This window comes from Rhinopithecus roxellana, chromosome 4, assembly GCF_007565055.1.
Source record: "Rhinopithecus roxellana isolate Shanxi Qingling chromosome 4, ASM756505v1, whole genome shotgun sequence".
Lineage (NCBI taxonomy): Eukaryota > Metazoa > Chordata > Mammalia > Primates > Cercopithecidae > Rhinopithecus > Rhinopithecus roxellana.
The window spans coordinates 130,614,780-130,628,625 of NC_044552.1; the positions used below are offsets into that span (position 1 = coordinate 130,614,780).

The following is a 13,846-nucleotide window of genomic DNA, read 5'->3' on the forward strand; positions in this document are numbered from 1 at the left end:
GTCTTACTAAGATTGAAAGTTCCAAATAGTTGTGTTTCTCCTTATACTATATCACTCAGTAGGGAAAGTACATGTTTATTTGATCTCACAATTTAAAAACCTTGTGCTTTTTTGTGATACTCACTTTTCTGTTACTCTTTTGCCGTTTTCTTTAAGATACTCGGGAGCCCACAGCGTCTCTGTGACTTGGCAGGACCCAGCTCCATCGAATCAGAGTCCAGAAAAAGATCAATTTCAAAAAGAAAGTCTCATCTGGATCTCCTCAAACTGTATGATATTTATCCTTTTAGGTCTTTGTTGAGGCTGCTTTTCTGAAGACTTTTAACTTTGCTTGCAAATCCCTGAGATTTTAAAAATTTCTACATTATATGAAATGTGTCTATTTAATAATTCACCCACAAGCTACATGAGAAGACGTATCTCAATTTATTATAATCATGAAACTTTTTATATTTTCATATTGACTTAAAATCAAATGTACCAAGTGAAATGTATAATAATTATTCATTGGGATTTTTTTAGAGAAGAACTTTTGACTTACAATACTGTAGCTATAGGATTTCTTCACCTGTAGCCCCCCTAGAAAACTGAATATTATAGGGCTCGTAATAGTTGTATTCACATACATCTGTTCAGGAATATGTTTACTTTATAGAGGAAGGTCCACATTATCATATAACCATTATCACTATTTTCTATTTGAAATACCGAGCATAATACAAAAGTGAGATTGTTCGGGAAGGTCATAAATGCTCATCGGGAGCTTCTATTTGTACCCAGATAAACCAGCGAGCCAAGAGGGAGGGTGATTCAATGCAGATCCCCCCTTTTTTTTTTTGACAGAGTCTTGCTCTGTCGCCCAGGCTAGAGTGTGGTGGTGGGATCTCGGCTCACTGCAACCTCTGCCTTCCAGGTTCAAATGATTCTCCTGTCTCAGCCTCCCAAGTAGCTGGGATTACAGGCACACACCAACCACACCTGGCTAATTCTTTGTATTTTTAGTAGAGATGTGGTTTCACCTTGTTAGCCAGGCTGGTCTCAAACTCCTGACCTCAAGTGATCCACCTGCCTCAGCCTCCCAAAGTGCTGGAATTGCAGACATGAGCCACCATGCCTGGCCAATGCAGGCCACTTTATCTGAAGATTTTTCTCTGCCCACCTAAGCATGTTTGTTTCCTTTATTTATTGCCCGGACCATTTTGTTTTATGCAAATCAGACTCTCCATTTTGAATACTATGCTGTTAGCCAGTCTAACACTCTTGTTCCATTCAGAGATATTTTCTATATTTTATGCGTTTGTTCGGTTTTCTCTTTTGAACACTGTTTAGCATCATGGATGGCATGACCGAAGCATGCATCAAGGGTGGCATCGAAGCTTGCTATGCAGCCGTGTCCTGTGTCTGCACCTTGCTGGGTGCCCTGGATGAGCTCAGCCAGGGGAAGGGCTTGAGCGAAGGTCAGGTGCAACTGCTGCTTCTGCGCCTTGAGGAGCTGAAGGATGGGGCCGAGTGGAGCCGAGATTCCATGGAGATCAATGAGGCTGACTTCCGCTGGCAGCGGCGAGTGCTGTCCTCGGAACACACGCCGTGGGAATCAGGGGAACGAGAGGAACCTTGACATCAGCATCAGTGTCACCACAGACACAGGCCAGACCACTCTCGAGGGAGAGTTGGGTCAGACTACACCCGAGGACCACTCGGGAAACCACAGGAACAGTCTCAAGTCGCCAGCCATCCCGGAGGGCAAGGAGACGCTGAGCAAAGTATTGGAAACAGAGGCAGTAGACCAGCCAGATGTCGTGCAGAGAAGCCACACAGTCCCTTACCCTGACATAACTAACTTCCTGTCAGTAGACTGCAGGACAAGGTCCTATGGATCTAGGTATAGTGAGAGCAATTTTAGTGTTGATGACCAAGACCTTTCTAGGACAGAATTTGATTCCTGTGATCAGTACTCAATGGCAGCAGAAAAGGACTCGGGCAGGTCCGATGTGTCAGACATTGGGTCGGACAACTGTTCTCTAGCCGATGAAGAGCAGACACCCCGGGACTGCCTAGGCCACCGGTCCCTGCGAGCTGCTGCCCTGTCTCTAAAACTGCTGAAGAACCAGGAGGCGGATCAGCACAGCGCCAGGCTGTTCATACAGTCCCTGGAAGGCCTCCTCCCTCGGCTCCTGGCTCTCTCCAGTGTAGAGGAGGTGGACACCGCTCTGCAGAACTTTGCCTCTACTTTCTGCTCAGGTTTGTAAACAATTCTCTGCTGTATAGTCAACAAGATTGTTCAGAGCAGTTTGCCTTAATGGGCAATTACTGTCATGCTTATAGTTTGAAGTGCTCAAAGCATATTAATGAATCTTTGGGTTTCCCCAGTTTAAAAAGGGCAAAGACATCTAAGACCTGTTAGTGGTGGTTTATTTGAATTCCACAGCAGTCAATGGCTGGAATATACTATGAGACTGATAAATGTATAGGATATAAAGTAAAGAATGAGAAGTAGCTGCATTCTAGAAAGGTGCTATTGATAGAAACAACCTGACAGTCTGTAATTCTTAAAACACTGAATTATCAGTATGCTTCTATGTCTTGGTGTCTAAAAATCATAGAGCAATGTACTTTTGGCATATCAAAAAGTAAACTATTTTGAATGCTGTCTTGGATCAGTTGCACTCCAAGTCCTCCCAATATCTTCTGAATTCTACTGAACATTCGAACAATGTGTGATAGTCCAGTATAGCTTGGTAACGTTGCAGTCCCCCATCTCAGACCCTTCCGTATGTTGAATTGTGAATCAGAACATAAACAGTGGTGCTGGGGGAATAGTGGCCAAATTACGTCAGAGAATCATGCTGGTATTATTGAAGGGAAGGAGAGAATCACCTAGAGTTTTGGTGGAGGAAGCAGACAAAGAATACAGGGAAGTAGTAGCATTTCACATAGTAAATAATTATTTTTAAGATAGTTTTCTTGAAAGATAATACAGAAAGAAAGCAATTAATGGGTACATAAAATGTATGGTAGGAATAAATGTTTGTGTGATACCAGGGAGGTCCTCTGTGCCTTTCCCTCAAATACAAGTGTCTCTTGACCACAGAATACTGAGGCGAATGAATCTCCCTAAGCCTGTGCTCAGATTCAAAGGGCTGACCCTGAGAACTGACACAGAACTGCTAAAAAGCCACAATCACTTGCTCGTCTACCACCTAACCTTGAACTTGTGTTTGTCATTGTGCTTGCTGCATTTATCATAGTCATTTGTTAATGCATCCACCATCCCTTCCACCCTCCCCTCTCTATACTCCGTGCTCTTTGAGGGCTGAGACCGTGTCTCACTTTTTATTTTCTAGCAAAGAAAACATCACGCAGATACATGAAAAAATTGTAGCCCAGTTACTGGAACTTGGTTAGAAGCTGACAGATGTGTAGCTTAATAAGTATCTTTAAGAAGCTGACCAAATTGTCCTTTTTCAAGAGGACAAGTAAAAGACACTTAAATCTCCATATATATAAGGAGGAACTTTTTTTTTTTTTTTTTTTTTGAGACGGAGTCTCACTCTGTCACCCAGGCTGGAGTGCAGTGGCGCAATCTTGGCTCACTGCAAGCTCCGCCTCCGAGGTTCGTGCCATTCTCCTGGCTCAGCCTCTCAAGTAGCTGGGACTACAGGCGCCCATCACCAAGCCTGGATAATTTTTTGTATTTTTAGTAGAGATGGGGTTTCACTGTGTTAGCCAGGATGGTCTCGATCTCCTGACCTTGCGATCCACCTGCCTTGGCCTCCCAAAGTGCTGGGATTACAGGCGTGAGCCACTGCCTGGCCGGAACATTTTTTAATATGAGAATGATCCAAAGTTGTAGCAAGCACCAAAGGAGACACAGAATTGTTACTCCAGAAATTTTCACATGACCTAGAAAAAGATGTAAAGAGACATGATTTCTCTACTTTCCTAATTTTTTTTTTTTTTGGAGGCAGAGTCTCGCTCTGTCGCCCAGGCTGGAGTGCAGTGGCCCATCTCCACTCACTGCCCTAATTCTTATTTCCTAAGAATTTCACACCTTATTTCCTAATTTCACACCAATTTTTAAGCCTCCCTAACATAACTTTTTCCTCAATATTTTTTCTTTTGGAGATAAGTATAACAAATGTTGGATTTTTTTTATTTGGTGTGAAACAAAATTCATGTTTCATTGGAAAACTAGGAAAATGTATACTCTTCTTAAAAAATTATATTTCTCCCTAATATCTTTTATACCACTGTCATTAAATTTGACCTTCTCTTATTGAACATTCTAGGGGTGTGTTTTGTGCACATTTGTGTCTGTCTCTCTGTCTTTTTGTCCATCTCTCTCTCCCTTTCTCTCTCTCTCTCTGTCAGACACACCCATGCAAATCCTCCTTCAACCAGCATTTATAGAGAAGCTGAATTGTGCTATATGCTAAGGTCCCAGGATATGTACAGCTTATTCTCAATCAATATTTATTGATTGTAAATTGATGAAGTTGTTCTTCGGTCTTTCTTTTTTTTTTTTTTTTTTTGTAAGGGTCTGACTCTGTTACCCAGGCCGAAGTGCAGTGGCTCAGCCTCCCAAGTAGCTGAGACTGTAGGTACCACCACACCCAGCAATTTTTTTTTTCTCTTGTAGATACGGGGTATTGGCCAGGCATGGTGGCTCACACCTGCAATCCCAGCACTTTAAGAGGCTGAGACGGGTGGATTGCTTGAGCTCAGGAGTTTGAGACCAGCCTAGGCAACATGTGAGAACCTTTCTTTACAAAAAAATATAAAAATTAGCCAAGCATGGTGGTGCACCTGTTGTCCCAGCCACTTGGGAGGCTGAGGTGGGGGGATCACTTGGGCCTGGGAGGTTGAGGCTCCAGTTAACCATGTTTGCACCACTGCCCTTCAGACCCTGTCAAAGAAAGAGAAAGAGAGAAAGAAAGAGAAAGAGGGAGGGAAGGGAGGAAGGGAAGGAAGGAAGGGAGGAAGGGAGGGAGAGAGGGAGGAAGGGAGGGAGGGAAGGAAGGGAGAAGGGGAGGGAGAAGGGAAAGGGTCTCACTATGTTGGAAAGAAGGAAATAAAAGAAAGAAAAGAGATGAGGTCTCACTATGTTGTTCTGGCTGGTCTCGAACTCCTGGGCTCAAACGATCCTCCTGCTTTGGTCTCCCAAAGTGCTAGGATTACAGGAATGAGCCACTGCACCAAGCCTTTAGGTCTCTCAGGATGTGCAGTAGTTCATGAGCTGAAGGAGTTGTACATAAAGCCTCTCAGGTTGTTCTTTGGAAGCGGTTGGTGGATCCTTTGAGTCTCTGCCTCTTCCTGGCTGGGAATAGTCGTATGGAGAGGTTTGGCAGCCTTAGCTACTCCGACCAGCTTGGTGTCCCTTGTACCAAGGCAGAGAGCCCACCAAACATGGTTAGTCCCCAGAATAGCTGTGTATCAGAGCTCAGCATGGCCACTGGTTGCAGTAATAATTATGGCCTTGAGCCATCAAGAAATGGTAAAATTATAGTTAGGGTCTTCTATTTAAAATTAACATTATCCAGGAGGCTGAGGCGGGCAGATCACTTGAGGCCAGGAGTTTGAGACCAGCCGGGTCAACATGGCAAAACCCCTTCTCTACTAAAAATATAAAAAATTAGCCAGGCATGGTGGCGCATGCCTGTAATCCCAGCTACTCAGGAGGCTGAGGCAGGAGAATCGCTTGAACCCAGGAGGCAGAGGTTGCAGTGAGCCGAGATTGTACCACTGCAGTCCAGCCTGGGCAACAGAGCTACTCCACCTCAAAGAAAAAAAAAATTCAAATTATCCATACAAAATAACTCCACTGCCAAAGTTTCAGCACAATATATAAAATTTAGCTCTCAGATAACTTCTTCTTTATCAACACATCCCCAGAAATTTCAGATGAATGAATTTTCACAGTGGTGAGGACTGACTTCCAAGGGACCACCCTCATTTCTTATGAGAATTAAGAAACATAATCCTAGCAAAGTCTTTTTCAAATTTGAGGCCAAAGCAGGTCTTCAGTTTTGTGTTTTTGTACCTTTCAAATCAATACTTATTTATAGTATATGCAAAACAGGGCTTTTGTGAATTTTTTATGTGGCCAGAATATGGCCCTATAAATGTTGCAGACTGCCCAAATTTTAGAGTTCCATAAATTTCCCATCAGACCAAATATGTTTTATGAAATTATTTTTTAAATGTAGAAATCAATACATTGAAAAGAGACTTCACAAATGTTCGGTTGTTTTTGAATGTCATTTTTATTGACGTAATTTAGTTGTAGGTCTATTTAATTCTTGTGACATCACAATATTTTCCTATTCAGGAGTTGGACTCTCTTTCCAAATTACAGACCCATCACTCTGTGGTCCTGTTACCAACAGCTGGCTGTCTTCCATCACTGCTGTGGTTCAACTGGTGGCACTTATCGTTGCTTTGGCTACCCCCCAGCCACTGGGTGCTGGCCCATGTGCATCTCGGGACTGAGGCATGTCCTCTTGCCCCCTTGCAAGTGCCACTTCCATGATTAAAAATTAACAAAAGAGAAACATAGATGCTCCACTGAAACGGAGATGGCAGATTTCCTTTGTTCTTCTGAGAGAATGTTATGAAAGTAAAAATAGAAGAGAGGGAGAAGGGAAAGAAACTCTCTGAGTTTCTCATTATTTATTTTGATGTCAGAAGCTTCAAACCTCACTTTGTCATAAACATCCATCAAGCCTTCATCCCTACCCTGTTATCAGGGAGCTGCTTTCTCAGCTGAATCACAGTCACTCAGTGTTTCTCAGTGACTCCTATCTTCAGACAGCTAATATGCCATTGAAATGAGCCTTCTTAATTCTACAGGATTCAAGAGAGCCTTTCTTTTCAAAGCAATTAAAGTTTCATATGGTAGAGGAGTTTGAAAATGTTCGGGCAAATAAAGTATGTTTTTTATAAAGACAGTGCTTGACATGAGCTGTGATCGCTGCAGAAATGCCTCTTTGATCCTGGATAGAACAAAGTGACATCTGTGTAAGGTGGCTCCTCAGCACTAAAGGAAGGTCCCAGCCTTGTACAGCAATTGATCAAGGGTCATGGGCACTGACTTTGGATTGCTGTTCCTTAGATTACTGGTTTTCAGTTGTAGTCTTGTGACTGACTGTAACCAAATGTAAGGCTATCATAATGCTGCAAGCAATATGATATTTATAAAGTACCAGATTTCCTGAAAGATAGTATAGCAAGTATCAATCTCAGTTATATAAGATATATCTATTTCTTTACATTAAAACAAAGCTGACTCTAGCCCCCCAGCCTGCGTAGCAGGGAGAACATTTGGTCTCTGCCCTCCCTTTAGTTCTAAACCCAGGGTCAAACCAGAAGCTGGAGTTTGTATCTGTAAGGCCCCTCACCTCTTATATCACCAGGGAGCCTCCATTATCTCCAATCATTGGCTCCCTAAGGGTCCTGTGATTTTGCTGCTGTCGTCTGCCCTCCCCGGGGGTCCTGCCAACCCTGCAGGTACTGCCAGGCGGTGGGCAGCCACAGACCTGCAACCTCTGCCCAGCCTAGGCTCTCCCTTCTCTGCCTCACTGCTTCTTCCCCTGTCTCTTTACCCTCTAAGGAGTGGGCCGAAGTCTTTGGAAGGAGCTCTGGCTTTGTGACTATACAACCAGGAAGGCATTTATGCTGTTACCAAGCCTCAGTTTTTTTCTCTGTGGTTTAAACACCTTAAAAGATGGCAAATACAAGTTTACCTTGCTATCTTTGTATAATGCAGAAGGTAAAATTACAGGAAGAAAACCCCAAATAAGTAAATGAGTATGTTATGCTGCCTCTGTCAGTTAGGATTAGGTTTGTTTGCATATATAGAAAATGCAGATGATGGCCTGGTGCAGTGGCTCACACCTGTAATTCCAGCACTTTGGGAGGCTGAGGTGGGCAGATCACCTGAGGTAGGGAGTTCAAGACCAGCCTGACCAACATGGAGAAACCCCGTCTGTACTAAAAATACAAAATTAGCCAGGCATGGTGGCACATGCCTGTAGTCCCAGCTACTCGGGAGGCTGAGGCAAGAGAATCTTTTGAACCCAGGAAGCAGAGGTTGTGGTGAGTTGAGATTGCGCCACTGCACTCCAGCCTGGGCAACAAGTGTGAAACTCTGTCTCAAAAAAAAAAAAAAAAAGGCAGATATTACTACAAAACGAAAGAGATTCATTTCCTTTCCGCTAAATTGAGTCTTGAGTCTGAGGTCTGATCTCCAGAGCTCCATGATGATCAGGGACCCAGGTGCTCCTGTCTTTCTGCTCTACTCTTGTTAATAGGTGACTGTCATCTTCAGGTTTCCTCATGAACCGAGACAGCTGGTGCTGGCAGAACTGCTGGCTTCTCATCCATAGTCTGAGCAAGAAGGAAGGGGGCAAGGCTAGCAAAGGAGCCACCTGAGAGCTAAATACAGCTGCTTTCAGGAGCTGTCTGGAAGAGCCACACAACAACCTCAAGTTCACTGACCCCTCCTAGGAGACAGGGCACATTGCAAGCCCAAGTAAAGTCATGATTCTATTACCAAGTAAGAAGAAAATGGTTTTGTATAGTAATGAGCAGTTTCTAATACAGCACCATATTTTGTTTTAAAAACCAACTATGGATTCAGAGTTATCCTTATTGTAATGTCATTGGTGACTTCCATTCTTGAATGTTGTCTCAGACAGAAAGGGGGAGAATGAAACCAATGTTCAGAAAGTTTATATAGACATAAATATGAGCTCTAACTTAAGAAATTTTTTTAGTTTAATTAATTAATTTATTTATTTATTTATTTTTGAGACGGAGTCTCACTCTGTCACCCAAGCTGGAGTGCAGTGGTGCGATCTTGGCTCACTGCAAGCTCCGCCTCCCAGGTTCACGCCATTCTCCTGCGTCAACCTCCTGAGTAGCTGGGACTACAGGCGCCTGCCACCACGCCTGGCTAATTTTTTGTATTTTTAGTAGAGACAGGGTTTCACTGTGTTAGCCAGGATGGTCTCGATCTCCTGACCTCGTGATCCGCCCTCCTCTGCCTCCCAACTTCAGGAATTTTACATAGGCACACATGTATACATATCTGGGCTCTAGCCATTTCTCGCCAAATAGCTGTGACCATGGGCAAGTTACTGAGCCTCTCCCTGCCTCACATTGCCTGCCTGTAATGTAAGTATGATAAACAGCAGCACTTACTTTATCTATTCTGCAGATTAAATGCAGTAGTACATGCAGGTGAGGATTCCTCCAAAATCTACTGTAGTGTGAGTGGGTAAGCCAACAGAAAGATTCCATTCAGAGTGGGCCATCTAAAATCTAAATTAGTGATGTTGCAGGAAGAACCCTGGAGTGGGGTGAATTGATTCTGAGTGTTACTGTAGGAGCCCATGCGTGGGAAGGGGTGGAATAGAGGGAATGGTGGATGGCATGGTTGTCAAGACTCTAAAAGGACCTGGCATTGGATGAGTTGGCCATCTAGAGGCTGAAGTCGTGCAGGATAATGGCAGGAAGGGCAGGAGGCATTGGGGTGAAGAGGAGGCCACAGACTGCATGCCAGGGTGGTCAGTGAATGTGTCTGGCATATCACCGAGGAGAGTTTCAAGGATGGGTGGAAGATCTGGCCAGATGATAGGAGCCTCAAAGGCTGAGAGTTTGCTTGCTTGTTTTAATAAATGGAGGAAGAGAAGTATTCTAGAAGCAGGGATGGAGAATAAGTAGTCTAACAAACTCCTCTACCAACACCTGGCATTGTGGACTATAAAACTTAGAGAATGCAACAATATAAAAACCACACAAAATCTCACTCCTGTAGTCTCAGCACTTTGGGAGGCCAAAGTGGGAGGATATAGTGGGCAACATAGTAAGACCTCATCTCTACAAAAAAAGACAACACAAAATAACTAATCATACCACCTAGAAGCTGACTCTGAAATGTCGTGGCATCTTTCTTTGTGGTCATTTTTCATCATATGAATGTGCTTATTTACATGTATCTGCAATAATAATAATAGCTAATCTAACATGGAACTTCCTGTATGCCCTGTATTATCTAAGGGTTTTACAGATATTAACTCATTTAATACTCATAACAACCCCATAAAGTAGATGATATTATTATCCTCATTTTACAGATGAGAAAACTGAGACACAGGTTAAGTAATAAGTCATCCAAGGTATGTACATAGCTAGGAAGCAGTGATACCAGGATATGAGCCTGGCTCCAGACAGCACACTCATTACACTGCACAGTATCAGGATGAGGGGAATGAATGTCATATGTGTAATTTTGTAACTTACTTTCTACTTAATATTTTGTTGCCATGTTCCTTGTGTCTTTAAGTATTCTTTGCAAATATGACTTAGGATGCCTCTATAATACCCATTCCTGCTAACTTACCACAATGTACTCAATTTCTCCTTTTGGTGGATCTTTAAGCTGTTCTTCACATGCTTCTCTTAGAGGATTTTCAATTATTTAAGAGATGCTGTTCAAGAACACAAAAACCTCTGGAGTTGATTAGCTCTGGAGAAAAAAAAAAAAAAAACATGGTGGCTGAAAAACCGTAGCCCAGCAAATGTATGAGTTTTTTAAGTCCTGACAGACTTAAAAATACCAGTGGATACCTGGCGTCTCATTGGCTCCTGGAACCTACACTGAAGAAACAGAAACTCAGACAGAGATTTATAGCATACTAGCAGATGCCATTTATTTATTTATTTACTTATGAGACAGTCTTGCTCTGTCACCCAAACTGGTGTGCAGTGGCACGATCTGGCTCACTGCAACCTACACCTCCTGGGTTCAAACGATTCTCCTGCCTCAGCCTCCTGAGTAGCTGGGATTACAGGCATCCACCACCATGCCTGGCTAATTTTTGTATTTTTAGTAGAGACGTGGTTTCACCATGTTGGCCAGGCTGGTCTTGAACTCCTGACATCAGGTAATCCACTTGCCTTGGCCTCCTAAAGTGCTGGGATTACAGGCATGAACCACTGCACCCGGCCTATATGGCCATTTACCATGATGTTTTCCAGTAATATTTAATGATATGAAAAATTATCATAATGTAATTTTAAAAAGAAGGATTTAAAATTCACATTAAAATATTAATACTACTTATCTCAGCCTGGTGTTATTACAGATTATTTTCTTCTTTGGGCCTTTTCCAAATCTCTAAAAGAATTTCTTGCAACCTGTATCAGAAGATAAAGCAGTATTGTTATGTAAAAATTAGAGCCCTAGAGTTAAACAAATCTCTGACTAAGCAAAGTTGTGTAATCTTATCACGAAGGTTTAGAAAGCTCATAATGCCCAGCGTTGCTGAGAGTGGGTGTAAGAGTGCTCTTGTGCACAGTGGGTAGGTGGGAACATTGGTATAAATCTTTTTGGAAAAGAGTTTGGAAGTATCTATTAAACTTAATATACTTATTCTGCTTTTAGTACACTTGCAGAAGTACTAACATTCATTTCATTGTTTCAGTTTTTTTCACAATTGAAACAACATAAATGTCCACCAATAGAGCATTAAGACCAAATAAACCACAATGTAATTATGCAATGGTATATGCACAGTCATTAAAAAAGAAGGAAACAGATTCAGAAGTGTCAGTATCAGACACATCTATCACATATTTTTAGAAAACATCAAGTTACAGTTCGACATATGTAGTGTGATCTCGCTTTGTGGTATTTTCATACACACAAGGAAGTCAGTCTTTCTGGTAGAGGTATCATTGGGCCTTGGAAGAAGCGGGGACTACTGTTCTTATTTTTTATACTCTTCAGTACTATTAAATGTTCTAAATTAATGTTTATCCAAAGAAGAAGTACCAAATTCTCTTAGACACAGAAGAGATTTTTAGGGGTCTCTTGTGCTAATCTTGTATCTAATATTTCACTGGTAAGCAGTCAAGTAGGTGACCCATCCTCCTGTTTCCACAGTCAAGCACATCTTAATTATAGAGGGAGAGAATTAACTTTAGTTACCGAACACTGGGCAATGCAAAGAGTGAGAATACGTTAAAAGTCATAGTTCCTATAGTTTGTTACTGTAGATTGGATAACACATCAGTGAGGCCAATCAGAGGGAAGAATGGAAAATAGAGTATCTATTAGAGAGATACTGGATATGGCAGAATCTTTTCATGACATTCAAAGCAAGTAGAGCATGGCTAGTGCAAAAACCTGAAGTGTGGGCCCAAAAGACCTTTGCCGATTTTGAGCCGTGTAACTTTGGGCAAATTACTGTCTCTGGGACACTTTCCTTACTGGTAAACAATTGGGCAGGATTAGAAAATGATCTATGAGGAGAGATTGGTTCTAGGCAATAGAAAGCATTTAATGAATTATTCTTATCATGTTTCCATTATTATCAATATCACCAGTAAACTATATCTGACATAGCAAGAAAATGGCTGTTTAAGTTGACAAAATAGACCTTATTTTGTTTTATTTACAAATTTGCCACCTCTTTGTAATTTAAGAAATTAATCTGCATGCGGATGTAGGCTGGCACCAACAGACTATGTCTCCACTGGCAGTACCTGCCGGGGCTTTGTCACTTCTCTGCTGATTTTAGTCTCCAGGCCAACACTCTCATTAGCGGCCTTTTTCACTTTCAGCATCTGAGCAAGTGCTCAGTTTTCCAAAACATCCCGAGGTAAACATTTCAACATTTTGAAAGGAATTATTACCGATGTCTAAAATGAAAGTCATTTACAGATTCATTTTTTTCTTGTTGATAGACTCAATTGTACCTTTCATCTATGATCCAAGATAGTTAAACACCCAACCCTGAATGCTACTTTCTGTTTTACCATGGAAGGAGACTGGTCTTGTGCCCTATGTCTCCTCCAGATAACTGAAATCAGCCCCACTAGCACCTTGAGAGTGCTGGGGGTTCCCACAGACCATCGGGGCTGAGATACACTGCTCATGTGCTAACCAAAGATATAGTTTTCAGATCTCACTTGCAGTCTGATCTTCATTTTAAAATGCACCTCAGCCTTGCCAGGCGTGGTGGCTCACACCTGTAATCCCAGCACTTTGGGAGGCTGAGGCGGGCAGATCACCTGAGGTCAGGAGTTCTAGACCAGCCTGACCAACATGGAGAAACCCCGTCTCTACTAAAAATACAAAATTAGCCGGGCGTGGTGGCGTGTGCCTGTAATTCCAGCTACTTGGGAGGCTGAGGCAGCAGAATCATTTGAACCCAGGAGGTGAAGGTTGCAGTGAGCCAAGATTGTGCCATTGCACTCCATCCTGCGAAACAAGAGCAAGACTCCATCTCAAATAAATAAATAAATAAAATAAATAAAAACATAGTAATAATAAAATGCACCTCAGCCCATGATCACAAAGTGCCCTTGGTAGACAACATCTTGAGGCAACTTCACATTTTCTACAGTTTTGAATTTCCCCCGCCTTCTTTTATAAGGCAGAGGTAATACCCAACCTTTGATTGTCTAAGGTGGTTTTATGGGAATAATATATATGCTTACTCCCACCAAAAAATGTTTATACTGCCCTCAAATATGGCAAATTCTTGAATTATTTTCAACTTTGAAAGCTTTCTCTGGTCCACATCTTCTTACTTACCTATTTATTAAAATTCACAGGGATGGCCGGGCATGGTGGCTCACACCTATAATCCCAGCACTTTGGGAGGCTGAGACAGGCGGGTCACGAGGACTATAAGATCAGCCTGGCCAACATGGTGAAACCCTGTCTTTACTAAAAATACAAAAATTAGCTGGGCATGGTGACGCACACCTGTGATTCCACCTACTTGAGAGGCTGAGGCAGGAGAATTGCTTGAACCCGGGAGGCAGGGGTTGCAGT

The 13,846-nt window shown here is 42.4% G+C and overlaps 1 protein-coding gene across 1 annotated transcript in view; it reads left to right on the forward strand.

Annotated features, from left to right (window-relative positions):
* ARFGEF3 (ARFGEF family member 3) overlaps window positions 1-13,846 on the forward strand; it is a 193,345-nt gene that overhangs the window by 109,976 nt on the left and 69,523 nt on the right. The window contains 3 exon segments of the mRNA XM_010379500.2: window positions 157-269; window positions 1,330-1,597; window positions 1,599-2,241. Coding sequence (XP_010377802.1) covers window positions 157-269; window positions 1,330-1,597; window positions 1,599-2,241 — 1,024 coding nt within the window.